The sequence below is a fragment of the Xyrauchen texanus genome, chromosome 24 (genome assembly GCF_025860055.1).
Source record: "Xyrauchen texanus isolate HMW12.3.18 chromosome 24, RBS_HiC_50CHRs, whole genome shotgun sequence".
In the NCBI taxonomy this organism is placed as follows: domain Eukaryota; kingdom Metazoa; phylum Chordata; class Actinopteri; order Cypriniformes; family Catostomidae; genus Xyrauchen; species Xyrauchen texanus.
This window is the reverse complement of record NC_068299.1, coordinates 7,523,721-7,542,952: the sequence shown is the minus strand read 5'-3', so window position 1 is coordinate 7,542,952 and position 19,232 is coordinate 7,523,721. Positions and strand designations below refer to the sequence as shown.

At 34.6% G+C, this 19,232-nt stretch overlaps 1 protein-coding gene across 1 annotated transcript in view; it reads left to right on the top strand.

Moving 5' to 3' along the window:
- Positions 1–16,204, top strand: part of LOC127618252 (inactive heparanase-2-like) — a 111,399-nt gene extending 95,195 nt beyond the window's left edge. Inside the window, exons 11-12 of the mRNA XM_052090611.1 lie at positions 5,343–5,489; positions 13,659–16,204. Coding sequence (XP_051946571.1) covers positions 5,343–5,489; positions 13,659–13,821 — 310 coding nt within the window. The 3' untranslated portion in view covers positions 13,822–16,204. The remainder of the gene's footprint in view (positions 1–5,342; positions 5,490–13,658) is intronic.
- Positions 16,205–19,232: the final 3,028 nt, after the last annotated feature.

Below are 19,232 nucleotides of genomic sequence, written 5' to 3'. Positions count from 1 at the left end.
TGCCATGACGATGTAATGTCAACAAACCCTAAACCCTGAAACGACTGTAAAAATGAGAATTTAAACAAGTCAAGCCATTTCATTTTATCACTTTTCACAACACACATCGTTTCAAAGCAGCTTTATAGAAAATCATGCTTTAACAGAAAATTAAACTGTAATACCTATAAACGCTTATAGTCATCATTGTGTATTTTGATTAAAATATGAGTGAAAATTGTGTATAAAAATAAATAAGTAAATACTAATTGTATTTATGACCACAACTTTTAGAAAAGCTGGGCTGTTGGAAATTTTGAAAAACTACTTCACAGCTCAAATAATACATAATTTAGCAGAAAGAGCTTTTACAAAATTATAAGCTTCACATTTCTTCCTTTAAACCCACCACAAATTGGCCCCATTCACTTCCATTGTAAGTACCTCACTGTAACATACATTTTAGCTTTTTTAGAAAAGAATAGGAGGGATGAGTCGAAATTATTATTTGTGGTTATCAACATATGCTGTCGATTGAGCTTAACTTGTATTAAACCCGGAACATCCCTTTAAATGCATAAAGGCCCATGATAATATACATATTTAATGTATAATTAATTTATACTGTGTAAGAAAAACAGTAAGCATGATATTTTAAAGAAAACAGGTTGGTTACAAATTTGAATAATGACTTCTATATTTATATTTATAAATATATATTTTATATTTATTATATATTATTAATAATGACAATATTATCGGAAAATATTTACTTTACATTAAGCTGATAGTGGAACTTTTTCTTGCCACAATTAGAATAATTTTACATATAAACATAAAATGATTTTCAAATTCAATTGATATTAATGTGCAGCCTTTACAAAATAGAAAATCTAATTATTTTTATATTATTATTAAATTTTTTTACATTTAATAAAGTTTTCATATCTGAAATTCTCTGCGGATCCCCTAGAACCACCTTGTGGCCCCATAGTAAAAAATAACAACAAAACTGTTTTCGAGGGCAGCGTTTGTGTTAGGAGTGCACCTATGAAGCTTACTTGGTTTTGGAACAGAGCTATAATGCACACAAGGACAGAGCAAATGTTGAATTTATTTATGTGTGCCATGCCATAACAGGTTCAAATGTATGTAAATTGTGTCTTATACTGTATGACACAATGAACTGGAGCATTATCTTCACATAGACCCTTGTCATCTGAGAACACACCAGTAGTGGAGGATTTTAGGCATACCTCCTCATTCTCAAAAACATAAATTATAGAGTCCAGACAGCCACTCTTTCAGAGTGAGAGCCCATAAAATTTAACAAGTATCAATTGTCAAGTGTGCAGAGTCTCTTTCTACAGTGCGAGAGGCGTTGAAAGGCACCAGAGGCTCCTGCAGGTGAGAAGGCTGTTTTAGGCAGGGGGAGGAGAACTAAGGGACAATAGAAAGGTCTGTACCCAGGCCAGATAAAAAGTGCCATCATTCTCTTTGATGATTATCTATTACCCCAGAATGATGTGAGCAAGACCTGCCAGCTTTTCACCAGCAGTGTAGGTTTACGGTCCACAGATCGTCATGTCTCCCAGCTCAGTTACAGGTCTGTGTCAGTGCTACAGGCCTGGTTTCAGGATTCCTCCATTAGGATAGACATTTTCCAGCAACAACAACAGAAATTAAAATAACTACTTTGGTCCTGTAACTGCCCAAACCACAAGCTAAGTAGCTTATATACTAAGCTACTAAACTACAGTCAAGATACCCTATTAAAAAGTTGGAAAAAGTAGCTTTTAAAAAAGGGCGAGCTATTTATATTGAAATCAATTTAAAAGGGCAATATCTTTTTAAACGCATAACCAAGAAGTCCTGCACACCGCTGCTGTAAAACATGGTCATAAATGCCTAATAAAAGTTGTAAGATTGAAACGTTATTACATATTAAGTATTCTTTGCATGCTAGAGCAGTGTGTGGGATCTCCTTTTGATTCTTTATATATCTGAGTAAAAACCATAGTGACGATCAGCAACATTTAATTATTTATTTAGCAAAAGATAGCATAAAAATACTGCATAAAGACATCTGTTCAGAGAAACACTAAAACCACTAAATAAAATCAATAAATTACAAAAAATTAACCAGACTTCTCAGCGCTAGTAGAGAGTGTCTGTTCATTTTCTCAGTTCTTTAAGATATCAAGCTGCATGCAAAAAAACGCAACATAAAAGACAGCAATGTTGTGTTTTGTCGCGCTACACTGCTATTTAAATGGGGGGAAAAATTTTACATGGAAAAGGTAGTCCTATAACTCACTGTTCTTAAAACGCCACTAAAAATGTGTTATTGCATGATTAGAACTCATCAAACTCATTCAAAAACTCATCACATTGCATCTTATTTATCCAACTGAAAGCACCACAAACCGAACAAGTAAACTCTGTAAATGGCATGAAACCCAAAACAGCTGGTCTGCAACTAAAACCTATTTACTTCAGTTCATTGGATTTTCTTTGCCTGTCTAGTTGCAAGGTAACATGCTTTGACATTTTCATTATTGATATACAGGCGATTTCATTAAATAGGATCCTTTTTTATTAACATTACACTCTTGTAATGTAATGTCAACAATCATTTAACTTGATTCCCCAAACTTGTTCTGTGTAGAAAGGAAATTAAGTTCCCAAGTCTTAATTTTTGCAAAAGTGTGCAAATATCCCGGTCTCATCCTTCCAGATTCTTACAAGTTTCTTGCTCTATTAGTGATGGTTGGTCAAGCAAGTCATGAACATGCTCTCTGTATCTTTGCTAATCCATCAAAACACCCTTATACAAAACAGGCCTCCTTTTTTGGTGCTTTGATTGGTTTCATCATTCCACATTACCCCAGGACCATTCGTTGACATCAAACAAAGGATTACATGTTTACGTTCCCCTTGCGAATGCTGGAGAGGCATTGTTTCAAAGCCTTGGAAATTGTTTATCGTTTTTCGATCTTTTCGTCTGATCTAATGCGCCCTTCTGGAAAATATCTCCCCAAGTTACCAAAGTCCATTAAAACTGAGACGCCACATATGTATCACATGACATGAGAGATGTTTTCATTATAGAGACCCGGCTTGTCTTTTCCCGAGTTGTACCCCATGTTTTTGCCGTTTGTACGATTGTTACAGTTCCTTGAACTCTATTCACCGCATTACAAGGTGTAAAGATGCATATGGCCTGGGTTGCTTGTGATTGGTGAGATTACTAACAGGCCTTTCTGACAAAAGCCAAGCTCTGACCTGCCCAGTTGCCCCTTTACAACATGTGGTATTCACTACAGCTGTGTTTTCCTTGCCTTTGAGTTAGATCATTGCGTTATCATGTTTGCCTAATCATGTTGCCAGACACTTATCTTCAGTTAATATTCTCTAAAGCTCTTCAGCAGCTTTACCATGAAAAGAAGGACCAGTATGTTGGAGTCACTTTAACATAAGCACAATCATCAAACATGTATAAAGTTTTGTTACCCTTGTGAATTTGGGTGACAGGTAATTATTTTACAGTTACACTCATCTCTTTTAAATGACATAGTCCTGTGGCCTCCCTTGCTTACACTGTCAGACAAAAGTTTGGAATAATGGACAGATTTGCTCTTATGGAAAGTAATTGGTACTTTTATTCACCGCAGTGGCATTCAACTGATCACAGTTTATAGTCAGGACATTTATAATGTGAAAAATTAATATTACAATTTGAAAGAAATGTTCAGATTGTCCATGTCCAGCAATGACAGCTTTGCAGGTCCTTGGCATTCTAGCCATCTGTTTGTTCAGGTACTCAGGTGACATTTCACCCCACACTTCCTGTAGCACTTGTCATAGATGTGGCTGTCTTGTTGGGCAATTTTCATGCACCTTACTGATCCCACACATTTTTAATGAGGTTAAGATCCATAACACTCTTTTCCAATTATCTGTTGCTGAATGTCTGTTTCTTTGCCCACTGTAACCTTTCATTTTTTAATTTCAAAAGTGCCTTTTTCTTTGCAATTCTTCCCATAAGACCTGCACCCCTGAGCCTTCTCTTTACTGTAGTACATTTGCTGCTGTTGAGCGGGTAGAATTCAATGAAGCTGTCAGCTGAGGACATGTGATGTGTCTTTTTCTCAAACTAGAGAACATATCCTCTTGTTTAGTTGTTCATCTGGCCTTCCACATCTCTTTCTGTCCTAGTTAGAGCCTGTTGTTCTTTGTCTTAGAAGACTGTAGTGTACACCTTTGTTTGAAATCTTTTTTCTTTTTTTTGCAATTTTAAGCATTGAAAAGCCTTCATTCCTTGACTGATGCATTTCTAGAGAAAGCTGTTTCTTTTTTCCCATTTTGACCTAATATTTACCTTAAGACATGCCAGTCTATTGCATACTGTAGCAACTCAAAAACAAACACAAAGACCATGTTAAGCTTCATTTAACGAACCAAATTGCTTTCAACTGTGTTTGATATAATGGCAAGTGATTTTCTAGTACCAAATTAGCAATATAGCATGATTATTCAAGGATAAGGTGTTGGAGAGATGGCGGTTGAAACTGGGCCTGTCTAGAATTGATCAAAAATGACTTTTTTTTTTACATTAGTTATGTCCTGACTATACTTTGTGATCAGTTGAATTACAGTACCAGTTTCCTTCTGAAACAGTGAAACTTTTTGTCGCCAGTATATATACTTCATAATTAGGTTGTATACTGAAATTAAATCACCTGAGGTTTTGGACTCAAAAAAACATAACGCACTGTTTCTTTTAAATGGTATTCTTGGAACAGACTTGATGTTTCTGTCAACATCATCCAGATTCTGTTTGAAAACAGAAAGATATCGAATTTCAGATTGTTAATTGTTAAATTTAGACAAGTTTCAGCTTCACTGTGTGCCAGTATGTCTTTCAAATGTCTTGATTGTGATCTAATGTAATTTTAGTCTATTGCATCAGCAGCATGTAGTTAAAACTCTTGAGATTTACACAACAGTATTAATGCAAAAGCATATAATCATTTGACAGTTATTTATTTGGCAGTTTCTTTTACCAAAAGCGACTTATTGTACATTCAGGCTATACTTTTATCAGCATGTAGATTACCTGGGAATCGAACCCCAGGCATTGGCATTGCTTGTGCCCAGCTTCACCAGATGAGCTACAGGAGCATATAAAGTTTTTAAATCCTTTTACAAATGTAAGCATAGCACACATTGTTTATTCTATGATTTTTGAATTTTTTTTAAAGAAAATATTTGAAATAATATGAGTACTTCAAGTTAAGTAATTTGGAGAGTTGGACATTTTTAATGGATTATTCTATTCAATTTTTCACTTTTCTTTGCAGTCACAAATATATCAGAGGATCCGTAACAATTTACATCATCAACCTGCATCGTTCAAGAAAGAAAATCAAGCTGGCCGGTACATTACGAAATAAAACCGTTCACCAGTACCTGTTACAGCCCTTCGGCACAGATGGACTTCACTCCATGTAAGTTCATAATTATATTTGACAAACATTCAAAAACAGAGAGAACAAAAAATTTGTAATACACTATAATACAACAGTAAACAATCTATTTCCAATCTAATCCAAATACCTTTTTTAAGGGAAACTGATGAATTAGAGCTTATTATATTAGTTCAGTTATTTTGGATGCAACCTCTTCTTCTGAAAGTTTCCATGTTGCATTATTGGTTTGCGACCCAAAAATGGGTCATTGTATGTTTTGATAGGGTTATTGACAGCAGGGCAAAAACACTGCTAAATGTAAACAATAAAATGCAACTAAACATATAATTGTTCGTAGTTAGGTTATTAAAATAAATAGGAATATCAATTTTTTGTTTTGTTTTTTTTTTACATCAAAGGCTGATCATCCAATTAAACTCTAAAGTATTTTAGCTTAAATTAATCTGTCCCTTCATTTTATGGCTTATACTAATGCAATATCAATGCAAGTATAGTCTTGTAAACCACAGATCTGTTGTTGCTCATGCATTTACAAAATTGTACTTTTATTGTTTTATAATATAATTAAATATATAATCATTTATTTAAATAGTAAAATATTTTTATAACTAATTAAAACAAATTTTAGTAATTCATTAATAGTAATATTAGATATAATATATTATTATGTTATTTCAATAGAGTTGGGTTCAGGACCCAGATTTTACATTGGACATCACGTGGCAACACAATACGGAACAAAATTGTTTACAAAAGTAAAAGAAAATTTATTAAAATCAAGATACACTGATTTATATTATTTGTATATTTTATATAACATTATTATGATAATGGTTATATTGCAGAAATACTCCTACCACCTCCACTACTTCTACTATTATTAAGACAACTAATTCAATATTATACTTATGCTGTATTATTATTATTATAGATAGATAGATAGATAGATAGATAGATAGATAGATAGATAGATAGATAGATAGATAGATAGATAGATAGATAGATAGATAGATAGATAGATAGATATTTTATAAACCTAATACTAGCTTAATTACAGGTCTCTGACCTTTGCTAAGTATACAGTTGATGCTTCTGTTCTAGGTTTACTGTAATAATAAACACGGGAATGTTGTTACTTTACTAAACATAATAATTCTGCTGCTCTTTGACTGTCTACACAAGGAGCTTAGCTAACTCTTTTCTAACAAAATATTTAACTCTTTCACCAATGGAGGATCCCATTTCACTGGCACTAGCCTAACCAACTAATGGCCGTGGAAAGTGGCAAAAGAGAGACCTGGGTCATAAAAACACAGCACATTGTCCGTTTATCCCCTCAAACTTTGAAATGGGCTATGAGGATTTTCTCTCACCATTGTAAGGAGATCTAATTGGCATTTGCTTGCCCGAAAAAGCCTAAGTACAGCTGAAACAAAAATGTCCACATCCTGAGAACCTATCATTACACCTTTGGTCAAATAAACCAGGTTTTCAGCTGTTAATGTGTTCCTGTTTAATGTCTTCTATCACAAAAGCGCTTTTGACACAGTCTAAATCAGATTAGCACAGCAGATGTATCCATTTGCGGAGCTCTTTATCACAGAAATCCGAAATTTTATAGCTCTTGACAGGTTAACATAATATTTCATAATATTTCGTAATGTTTCATGCTGTCATGTGAAACAACTTCAAACCACAAGACGTGAAATAAATAAATATTAATAAATAAATAATAATAAAAAACAACTTCAACACAATTATAATAATTTCCTTAATAACATGACAATGTTCACAAATCTTTGACACAGTGGCCAAGTTAAGTCAAAGTCCAAATTTGATTATAGTGTTTTATATATATATATATATATATATATATATATATATATATATAAACTACAGGTTGCATATTGAATAATGTATAAAATGTGTTGTTTCCTTGTTCAGTACGTGTGACTCCAGTTTTAAACATTGATTGCTGGTCAGAAGTACACTATTTCACTGTTATATGTTTCACAGATTGTATTTTTACTGTTTCGGCTGTTAAGAAACACATCTTTTTCAATAGCAGCAGACAAAAAACACCCGGCGAGTGTTCTGTTTTGAGTTTTCCACTCGAGATAATTGTACGCCAAGAGGAAAACATCAAAACGTCCATTAAATATGGACAATCCAATTGAATTAGCGTAATAACTCTGTCTTGGTTTATTGAAACCCAATTTGAACGGAGCGTACAGTGAAATGCAACTTCCTTCGAGGCAGATGTTGGCAAGAGTTTTGTCAGCAGCTTTCAGCTTGAATTTCAACCACTTTTTCTCTCCTCTTGGTTTTCTTTTGAGAAATTCTGGGATCCAGAGGGCCACTTCTATATGAGCTTAAGTCAATTATTGGGATTTAAGCATAACACTTTGGAAACACTGTGATCATGGTGTTGATCAGTGAAATAGAAACTCTTTGAAAAAGTCTGCACTAAAATCCTTCCGTTCCACAACAGGAGGAAAATTGATGAAGGATTCTGCTAAAGCAATTGCTGATAAATCAAAATAGATATGGTTGTTATGGTAGATATGGTCATCAGATTGATGATTTGACATTGAAAAGTCTCTGTTTTTCGAAAGAGAGAAAAACATAGAAAGGAATATTCTGAAGAAGCAGAGAGTTATATCACAGAGAGAAATCTATCATAGGCCAGTATGAAAACTGGTTCAATCCCCACAGCCACCACCATGGTGTCCTTGAGCAAGACACTTAACTCCAGATTGCTCAGGGGGGATTTTTCCTGTAATAAGTTCACTGCAAGTCGCTTTGGATAAAAGCCTCTGCCAAATGCATAAATGTAAATGTAAATGTAAATCAAACCCATAATCATGCATGTTTTGACAGACCCATTCCCATGGTTAATAATCTTAAACCATCCACTTGCCATGCTTGAGATTTATGAAAACAAATTTTTGAAAAGTGTTTGGCGCTTCCATCTTTTTCTGACTACAAAGAAATGTTTGAAAGAAAAGCGCTCATAAAACCCACTGAATACACACATTTCTCATTGGTAATTTTTCCGTAAACTCTGACAACTACTTTGCTCTCATTTCAGCAAGATGGTCCCTTCAGTCATTAGGTTAATTAGTCAAGTGAATACCACTATATATTTTTTTCTCAGCAGTCCAAAATGGTGAAAAATGCAGAGTATTTTTCTCTTTAGAAATGCCCAAAGATCCATATGGGCCGAATCAGTGTGTTCCAGACCAAATTCAGTAAGTAACATATACAGGCAGACTATAAAGTTACTCATGACACATTCTAATTGCTTAAATCCTCTGTTACACATATGCCGGGAAATTAAATGCTCATTTTGTGGGGTCACACTTAAACACTCAAACACTGTACAGAATTGCTGTTTTCAAGGTTATAATATTCCCCACCATTTTTAGCAAATCTGTCTCCTAGTCTCAGTTTTGCATCACAATTCTATAATTTAAAAAAGAGAGACAGAGAGAGAGCTATATGTATTCAGAAGGTTAGGTAGAATACACGTACCTGACATTATTAATTTAACAGGCGCTTTCATCTAAATGAGGAATGCTACTAAGGAGATGGTAACATTAAAAGTGCTGCAATAAAAGTTCCAGCAGATGTTTTAACAGAACAGTAGAATATCAATTTTGACGTGACTTTCCAGATGGTGTGCAAGGATCTCATTATATTTTAGTTATATTGATTTATATAGTTCCTTTAAAGGTAGCATCTCAAGGTGTTTTGTATAAAGAGAAATGCAAAAAAGAGGGTTGTGCATGAGATACATTGAATTCTAACACTCTTGCTGTATGAGAGAAATAACATTTGCATTATCTTAGAAGTCATTAAAATATTGTATATAGTTCTAGGAAAAATTCTTATTTGTTATACTTCTGACCCAACAAGATCCACCAGCCTCCACAGACATTCAGATCAGTCAGATCGTGTGAATATTGCTATTTGAATCTATGTTGTTGATGTCTGAGGTAATGTCATAGGCTTCTTTTACGTTATCTTTAAACCCATTTTTGTGCAACAAAACATACAGTATAGCAAACTGACTTAAAGGTGCTGTAAGTGATTTTTTTTTCATGGAAAAGTCTTACTCCCTATAAGATATTAATGAAACAAGTGTCATGAGATATCTCACCGGTCTCTGTGACATAGACTTTGTAAACATCATACAAAAATGTGCCCGTGGACATTGACACTTTTCACCTGTCAATCATTTTGCTAATTCTCAAAGTGTTGTATTTGAAGCAGATTATTGAAGTTATGATTCACAATGTTTTTTAGTTGATAGCGCTATTGTGCCACTGTTGAATTTGACATCCACAGGAACAAACAATACTGCTCTTTTTCTCGGTTTTGGTCTCAAATGTATCTTTGGAGGGGGAGTTTTGGAACAAGGGGGCCGTGGCTAATTTAACGGCTCAGTCACGTAAAAGCTTCAGAACGCTAAAATTGCTTACAGCACCTTTAAACCCTTGAGAAACCCCAGCAACAGAATCCTCTACACAAAGTCTTCTCAAAGGTCAGTGTATTTTAGATGTGCTCAGTGAAAGTGTGCTCAGAGTAAAGGGACATACACTACCAGTCAAAGGTTGGACACTTCTACTCATTGTTTATCATTACTATTACTATATTGTAAAAAAAATAATAATAATTATGCATAGGCACAATTTATTTGCCTATTCACTTGCCAATTTGTTTAGTGTTAAAGTTGATCTCAATGTAGTATTTGAGTCTGAGAAGAAATTGAGTTTCGAACCTAAGGCTGAAAACCCTTTAAACCCAGAACTACTGTTTGATCATCACTGATGTTCGGTTATCTCGAAGTACCTTGGAAGTTTTGCCTATTCAGGTCATCATATCTCTAACACACCAGGAGCTGCAGCATATGGAACTATCAGAACACTTTAATTCAATTTACATGATATCTAAAGGACATACAGATCTTTATCTGCATAGACCCAGAGCAAAACACCACTGACTGTGTTGTTACATACCTCTCTCTTTAAACTCCTGAGCATATATCCTCCCTTGGGGAAGAGATGTGAGGATCAACACTGTTGCGTATATTGCTTGCTGTCACTCTGTAGTTCAGAAGGCTTTCAGCCCCAGAGCAAACTCAGCTTCCTGATCAGTTCAATCTGTTTCATCCAATGTTGGGGAGTAATACGATGCAACCAACTTAAATACATTTTGCAGGAACGTGACAGTATAGTTCAACTGTGTTTTTCTGTCGAGCGAGCAGAAACAATAATGTCAAAAGCGCTCTCCTAAAGCACCCTCTCTCATGTGTGGCAATGGAAAGCCTGATTATTGGTGAATCCGTTCGTTTGGACAGTTCATGTAAAGGAACCGATTAAAACATTGTTCATCGATTTGACTCTTCACAGCATTATAGATATTATTTTAATAGCCAAATTCTGTTGTTCATCACTGTGTTTTTTATATTTAAATTAACATCAGTTTTATAAAGTCTATTTAAAATGTATCTGTTCAAGTTTAGTCTCACCCTAATTAAGAGTGTTCATTCATTCAAAAACCCTTTGTTTTTGTGCCAGATAAACACAACACTGATTAGATTATACTTGGATAGTTATAGGCAGGGGCGGGTTTACGATTTCTGAGGCCCCAAGCAATCGACCAAGCTGGGGCCCCATTTTGAGAATTTTGGCTTAAAAATTACAACATTTATTTTAAATCATAATTTTAAATTCATCCTATCAACCATTGTAGCCAAGTACATTCAAAATGTTTAATGAAATAAAAACGTAGTTAAATATAATTAATGCATGTTTTCCACAATACAGTAATAAAAAAAAGCTATATTTACCCATACATTTATATAAAAAACAAACAAACATGTTTTAATAGGGTGTGCAAAACCTACTACTTCACCCAGTAACATTTTGGAATTCAGTTGTTATTTATTAATTTTATAACCCAACAATTATTTATTGTTGTCCAGTTTGCCATTATGATATGATAGGCTACAGTATTAAATTACTTTGAGGATTTGCTGTATAGGCGACAATAGTAATATAGCTTATTCCTGTTTTATTTAATCTACTTTCACCTGGAGTTCATATTCTGACGCTGAGGCTGTATTTTAAGTAAGCATAGTATGCAACATTCATAACTAACAATAAACATACAAAGCAAGGCGGCCCCTCAGGAAAAAAAAAAAACATTGCCGTTTATCAAACGCTGAAATTTGCTTGTTGCAGAACAATCTGTAATAACTGTAACAGTCCCCTCCTTGCAACCTGAACTTGTTCAGAATCTTTGTGACACCTGTGCTAAAACAAACAAACAAACGAAAGAAAACTCTAGACGCAGTTCAACGACTGATACTGAACGCAGGTGTCTCTGCATGCATTTTTGAAACCTGAAGCTCTTATTAACGTGACACAGAGTCTAAACATGTGCCAGTCCTCTGTGAGACACTGAAGAACAGCGAGACGTGGTGCAGCATGTACGGACGTTCGTCCAGCGCGTGTTTACACAGGAAAACAATGGCAAAACAGAGCAGAAGCAAGCAAAACAAAAAAAAACCTTCGGTGTGAACAGCCCCTAACTCATCTGTTCTCGCGGATCTGTGAGTGAGTGAGTGCGCGTGCGCGAAACAATTTCGGACGACCTATATACTTTTTCAGAAATTACAAACCCGAACCCTACTTAAAAAAAACTTCTCTGTCCCGACCCCAGCGGCTTCTAACGTGAACTGCTGGCTGACAACAGCATATACGCGCGTGTACCCAGAACATGTCACCCCTCAAACATGTTTTGCAGAGTCCCGACGTCCATGGCATCACGCAGTTGCGTGGTTTACGTGGAGGTTAAAACCGCTACTGAGGCTATATTCAACAAAGTATTAACCCCCTACGTATAGTTTATGCCATTAGCTCAGCGTATCAATCCACTAAAGTAATGCTTGACTAAACTAATTTGATTCTACAATCAGTGTCAAACAGGGCTTCATATGTTACAACAATATGCATATTAAACATTTGCTTAGGTTCATGTTTACTGTATTGATAATCATGTAGTTTATTTGCACTTCTTTCATGTGAGATATGTTTATTTCTGTGAGCCATTGATTGGCACCAGTGGCATTGGAATGTTGTTTATTCTTTGGTGTTTAGAGTGATGGTGAGGAAGATGATGATGATTAAAATCAATGGCTGTATACAGTATATGTTTCGCTTACTATTTCTGCAGTAGCTATATAATATACAGTATATTGTCCATAGTAGGCCTATGCACGTTTTCTGTGTGCATAGAATACCCAGATGACCTACCTTTGTCAAAATGTGTATTGCCATTTGCCTGACCTTCCATTTTCAGAGTGAAGTAGGCTAATGTTTTTAAAATAGATTTTTATTTTCTCATTATTTGTGGACTTAATAGTTAAGACAAGATTTTAATACAACATGCAAAATAACTCATTATATCCAAGATTATTGTATCCAAAATAATAAGTCATGCGACAGTAAAGGTGACTATTATGTGACAACGATGTAGCATACTACTTCTTGACATTTTTGCATAAACAGCATACAGTGTATACTGCTTAGTATGCTAATATTCAATCCTGACAAATAATAGCCCCCGTCTCAATCCATGAGTCTTTGGTATCTCTGCAGTAGCGCCATCTAGTGCATGATCAGGGAGTTATCCTGTCTGCAAACACATGACAGCACCCCAGATTGTGCTTTATGTAACTGGGCCCTGAAACCAGTGTCTGCCCCGAATGTGACTTGGACTGATATTTGAATTAAACTTTAGTGTTTTTTTAGCTACAAGCCTAAAATAATAATAATAATAATAATTTCATGCATACTTGAAACATTGTTTTTTGTTGTTGTTGTTTTGTGTGGTTTTCTTTCATGGTCTGTAAGCAATGCAACAAATGTCCTTTTTTTGGTGTGGACATTGTTAAAAATACTACTACTACTACTACTACTACTACTACTACTACTACTACTACTACTACTACTACTAATAATAATAATAATAATAATAATAATAATAATAATACAAATACTTATAGAGGAATAGAGAATTGCGTTTCGAAGTGGACAGTGTGACAGATGGTAGAGTATGTTGTTATGATGTCCATCCCTTCTGCTGCAGGATTATAACACATATACCTTTGCTCTGCAGGTCTGTGCAGCTGAATGGCGAACCTTTGCTTATGGTGGACAATGAGACGTTCCCCGAGCTCAAACCACGGACACTCAGGGCAGGACAAACAATAGCTATGCCACCCATGTCAATTGGGTTCTATGTCATCAAGAACATTAATGCTTACGCCTGCCGCAGATAACACACACTAACCGACCTCAGATGATCTTCTGTTCAATGCATCAGCCCCTTGTGGCATTCTTCTCTGTTTATTATTCCAAGGAAATGTGGAAAAGACCCACCCTTCTTTCAAGCAAGGGTTGCACTGAACGCCTTTCAACAACATTTCTCCTATTTTATTTGTTATTTTCTGCAAGCAAAGCTTGACTTGTGGAAAGTGAATGTATTTTCTGTCAGTTGTTTGTGTTTTTATTGCCGCTGTGTTCATTTGCAGGGTTTTTTTTTTTTTTGCTTTTGATTTAGTTTTGTCATTGTAAGCTACAAACCTAGTGCCAATGTTCCTGGATCAAGATCCATGTTGGCCCTAAAGTAACATTCCTATCAACCAATCACATTTTAACACTGGGCTGAGTGTAGTATCATTTCCCTTGGATTTGTAGTTAGGTAACAGTTAGGGTTGGAGTTGAAGGATGGCATTCAGCTGAATGGCATTGTGCCGATCTTTCACAAATTGCAGTGCACTTTTCTTCACACAGGAAGATACTGAGGGCTAAAGCCACTCACAGGCTACAGGGTCAAATCTAGATCCCTTATCTCTATCCTTCATCACAGCACAATAAATCTTAAGATCCTGTATTCAAGATCCAAAGTCTGTATCATCTAACTTGCATACTTTTTATAAACTGAAAATAATCCCTGGAAGAAGCTTTCAGTGGAATAATCTTTGGTTCTCTATGCTGTGTGTGTGTGTGTGTGTGTGTGTGTGTGTGTGTGTGTGTGTGTGTGTGTGTGTGTGTGTGTGTGTGTGTGTGTGTGTGTGTCTTTTTTACAGTTGCTGCTTGATAAAATGTAACTGTACGATAATGAAGAGACTACGGGAAGGCACAACTATTTAATAAAACGTCCTGATATGTCATTGCTTAATTTGAAAGGAAACATACAATATACTCATTGGTGCGCATAGAAGTACTGCTCTAGTTTATCGTGTTTACATGTTTGACTTCCCATTTTAGCTTGGATGATATTGAAGGCTGAAAGGAAAGATCAATGAGTTTCTGAAGGTACAATTTTCAGTTTATGAAGAATTGTGGATTATATGGAGTTTGTGGAGGAGCTCAGGAAATTTTCTATTGCTGTCCATTGGTGTGTTCCTTCATGTCCATAATATCTGTTCTCCACTTCATCATCATACCACACATGTACACCACTCCTGAGCTCACATCTCTAAACCAGATGTCTTCCATTGCTATATTCAAAACTACGGTGGCCCTAAAAATATTTGAAAACTTAAACCACCCTTAAAATATATCAATGTCGTTGCATTAGATAACAAAATATCAAATCAAGTGTTTATTGTAAAGAATAATAGCATAAGTACAGTTTTCAAGCAAAACATTTCACAAAAGAAATTTTGTTCAATTTTAAACATAAAACGATAGATATACTGTTATATTATATATTTGGACTCTAAGTGGAACTTATTGTCAACTACTAAAAATTAGTTAATTGCTAAATATGATTGCAAAAAAATGGCTTAGAAAAGTAGTTTTATTCTTAGGAAATCTTTTTGCATCGGATGCTACTTGGTTTGATATGTTGTTATTTAATGCAATGAAATCTGCATTTATAAGTGTCTCAATACTTTCGGGACCGCTGTAAATCCTGTGTACGGCGATTCCTTTGTGCTGCTAGCTGATCAATTGCTAATAAGCATGATAAGTGACAAATTATTTTGTACAGATACAAACCATTTTGTTTTGTTTTATAAATGTACATACACCAATTTTTTATATTTGATTTAAGTTGTGTGATTCCTTACTCTATAAATATTATTTATATAACTGTATATGTGTGGTTATGAGTGTACAGTATATATACAAGCATATAGTGTTGAGAAAACAATCTTTTATTTAAGTCAGTCCACATTTGCAGATAATTCTTGTGCTTTGTGTAAAACATACAACAGATATTTAGTCAAGATAAAGGACAGGCTCATGTTCATGTTTAGCAATGAAAATCCTGTTTTATTTCAAATGTAATGAGTTGCTCATATGTGCACTTGGGTTGTACATTGTATGTCATTTGGACACTTATTCATGGTGGTTTAGCTCCCAAACACATCAAGAGGGGAAATCAAAGTTAAGTTGGGAACATAGTTAGAACTTACCATGACATTCCACTTTTGTAGTCCTCTTTTTATGGTTGTTAATGACAGGGTCAGTTATTCATCAGTGCATTTTCTTAGGTTTGGGAGATTCTTTTACACTAGAGATTTGTTAGGTCCTTCATTTTGTGAAATGTTCTTCTTTGAATGTGTTTATTGCATATTTGGAGTTGTTAATATTTTTCTGTTAAAGAGGATTATTTTATTATGGAAATGTCTGAATTTATTTGTTTTTTTTTTTGGTCCAAATATAAAAATAAATGAATATGTTTATTAAAGTTCTTGCATTTTCACTGTCACTTTAGATATTACATATTTGATATCCCTTATGAGATTGACTGACTTTAGGTTTGGGGTTTCAGAGTTGAAAAATAAATATATATATATATATATATATATTTATATTTTTTTTTTTGTAATTTATAGCCTATTATGTTCCCTTTTAAAGTAATGGTTTACCCCATAATTACAATTCTGTCATCATGTTAGAAACATATTTTAATTTCTTTAGAATTAACCAAAGCCCATTTTGCAGCTATTTTGGACGATTTACTGTAAACCTCCGTTAAATTATTAAATACATTTTATTTTCAGAAATGTTAGTCCTACTCAATATAGTTGGGTACATTGCACCTGTTTAGGGTTAATGTGACCCAAATCACATTGTAGAAAAATATCATATAACAAATAGACAATTGGTAGGAGTGAACTGCTAGATTATAGAATAAATACTGGCTTCCTCTTTCCGACTGATTCATTTTTACAAAAGGATGATATAAATTGCCCAATAGACCAACCCAATTCCCATTAAAAATAAAAAAGTTATTTTGAATGTGAAAGGAAAGCTGTCCTGGTATGAACATTATCTGACCTTTTAAGAGTCTGTCCGATGACATATACAGGCTGAATTGTAGTGGTATTCAAGCACATGTTAGCTAGTGCGAGATATGAGGATAAAAGCAGGCTAAGAGCTCAGTGATTTATACACAGGCCCAAACACAAAGAACAGCAGAAATAAATTGTGACAGTACAATGCAACTGGTAACCCAAGAGCTAGAGCTTTGTGTCCCATGAGGTGATGAACTGACTAGTCTTCAAAGGCCCGGCAGGGTCTTCAGCCCACTGCTTGAGGGTTTGCAAAGGGAAGGAGCCAATTTGGTCAGCCAGAGGTTGCAGAACACATGAGCAGATGTTTCCCTTCCAAGCAGCTGGGAGCAGACTTTGTTGAGGAATGGGAGAGAACTGGTGTCAGAGCAATCCTGTGTACAACCAAGTGATTGGAACCATTTGCACCTGAATGAGACTGTGGACAACAGTAAAATCAAGGTAGAAAATATACAGGAGACTGATCTGTTTTTTATGAAAAAGCTGGTTTAATGTTGTTTCCCTCTTTGGCTGTTATATTATATAGCCATGTAGCTGTATTATGATTTGGAGCAAACACACACAAAATGGTGACAGTAAAGAATAGGCTAGGTTTTTAAATGTAATTCTAAAGAATAAATTATAATGATTTACTAAAATGTAATGCATAAATTATTTTGTTGTGTTTTTTTTTTCTATTCGTAATCATATACATTTTATGTCAAAACATAAAACTGTATAACTGTATATTGGCAATGACCAGATGCTCTCATTCAACTAAGATAAATACTATCTTTTAACTGCATTTAACTAGTGTGTATTAAAATTTGTATGTTATAAAAAGGGCTTTGGGCAGCATGTCTTCGGTTCACATGTGGTTCATCTTAAAATAGCCAACATGGTCCATTCATGAACACAATCCAGACTCATTCACATATGAGTTCGCTTGATCAAGAAACAAAAAAAACATGACATATCCCAGCAGGCCTTTGTGGGTCCACTTTATCATTCTATTTATAGAACTGGACAAAATTGAACAAATACTGACTTTAGTAGAAAACATGAAAACCTCGGTTTAGTTTGCTATGTCCTATATGGAGGATTAGCATTTTTTTCAGAGTTCTGGGAGAAGGGTTAATGTGGACCATGAAAAAGAGATACAAGTAGACAATGAATGCATTAAAACAGATCCACTGTAAACATTTCAACAAAATACAGTGGGGTCTAAAATATTTCATGTTTTTTTGTATTATTTTTTTATATAGTACTTTTTATTATTGTTGTTTTTCATCAGAAATCATATTATGTATCAGCATAACATTTTGAGTAAAGAGTTTCATTTAAAGTTTTACTTTTTTGTTAGTTTGTTTGTTCATTTTGGGTTTGAGTTTCCTTTATTTTTTCTCTAATGGTTAATGACAACACATGCACTTGAGCTAGTATGGACTCCACAAGTTTGTGGATACCTGATGATCCATGCTATACCAGTATAATTTCAGAATGTGCCAAAGAGCATCTTGTGTGCTTTAATATAAGCAAGAAAATCTGTCCTTTTGTACAAGTTAAAATGATCATTGGCACAAATGTGTGTGTTTGGTTAGTGACTTGCTGTAGAAACAGTGCAGAATCAAAGTATTCCTTATTCCTAAAGTTTCTTTGTTGTAAAAATAAATCTTAAAACTTTTAATCCCAGATGTTCCATGTGATGTCAGACTTTGGAACCCCACTGTAAGTATCTTATACATACTGTCCAAATTTATGATTTAAAGAAAACAAATAGATTCAGAATTACTTACTTAATAATGACTGGAATTGTGATAAAAAGCTGTTTGCTAATGCAAAATGACCAGACTGAATTGCAACCTTGGTTTAATCTGCAAGATTATGAATATTTATGACCCTGTGGAACAATCGCGTAGGTCTTTGTCATTTGAAAGCTTAAAATCAACAGAATGGATTTGTACACAGACATAATAAAGTTTGATGTGTCTTTCTCTGTTGAATATGTACAAGCTTAGGAGTTCTGTGAAGAGTCAAACTATTGCGTGACTTCCCGGCTTTGCCGTGCATACTGTAGCCAAACCCAGAGTGAAAATGTTTACACTTTTGACCCAATTTGGAGTATGCAAAACCCATCCCCCTAAGCCAAGATGGTGGATTTCATGATGTTTATACAATGTATAAGCCAATTATATAGAGGCTTAAAGTATTAGCAATGTTAAATTCTTGAAGGCATATGTCATACAATGGACAAAGAAAAGTCATGAAATAGAATTTTATGCAAAAAAAAAATAAAGAAAGATTTTGTTTAACATTGTCAATGCCACAATGTATACATATTAATAAACAAAACAGTAAAGTATATCAATAAACAAAAACATGAATTATGTTTCAACTGAAGATAC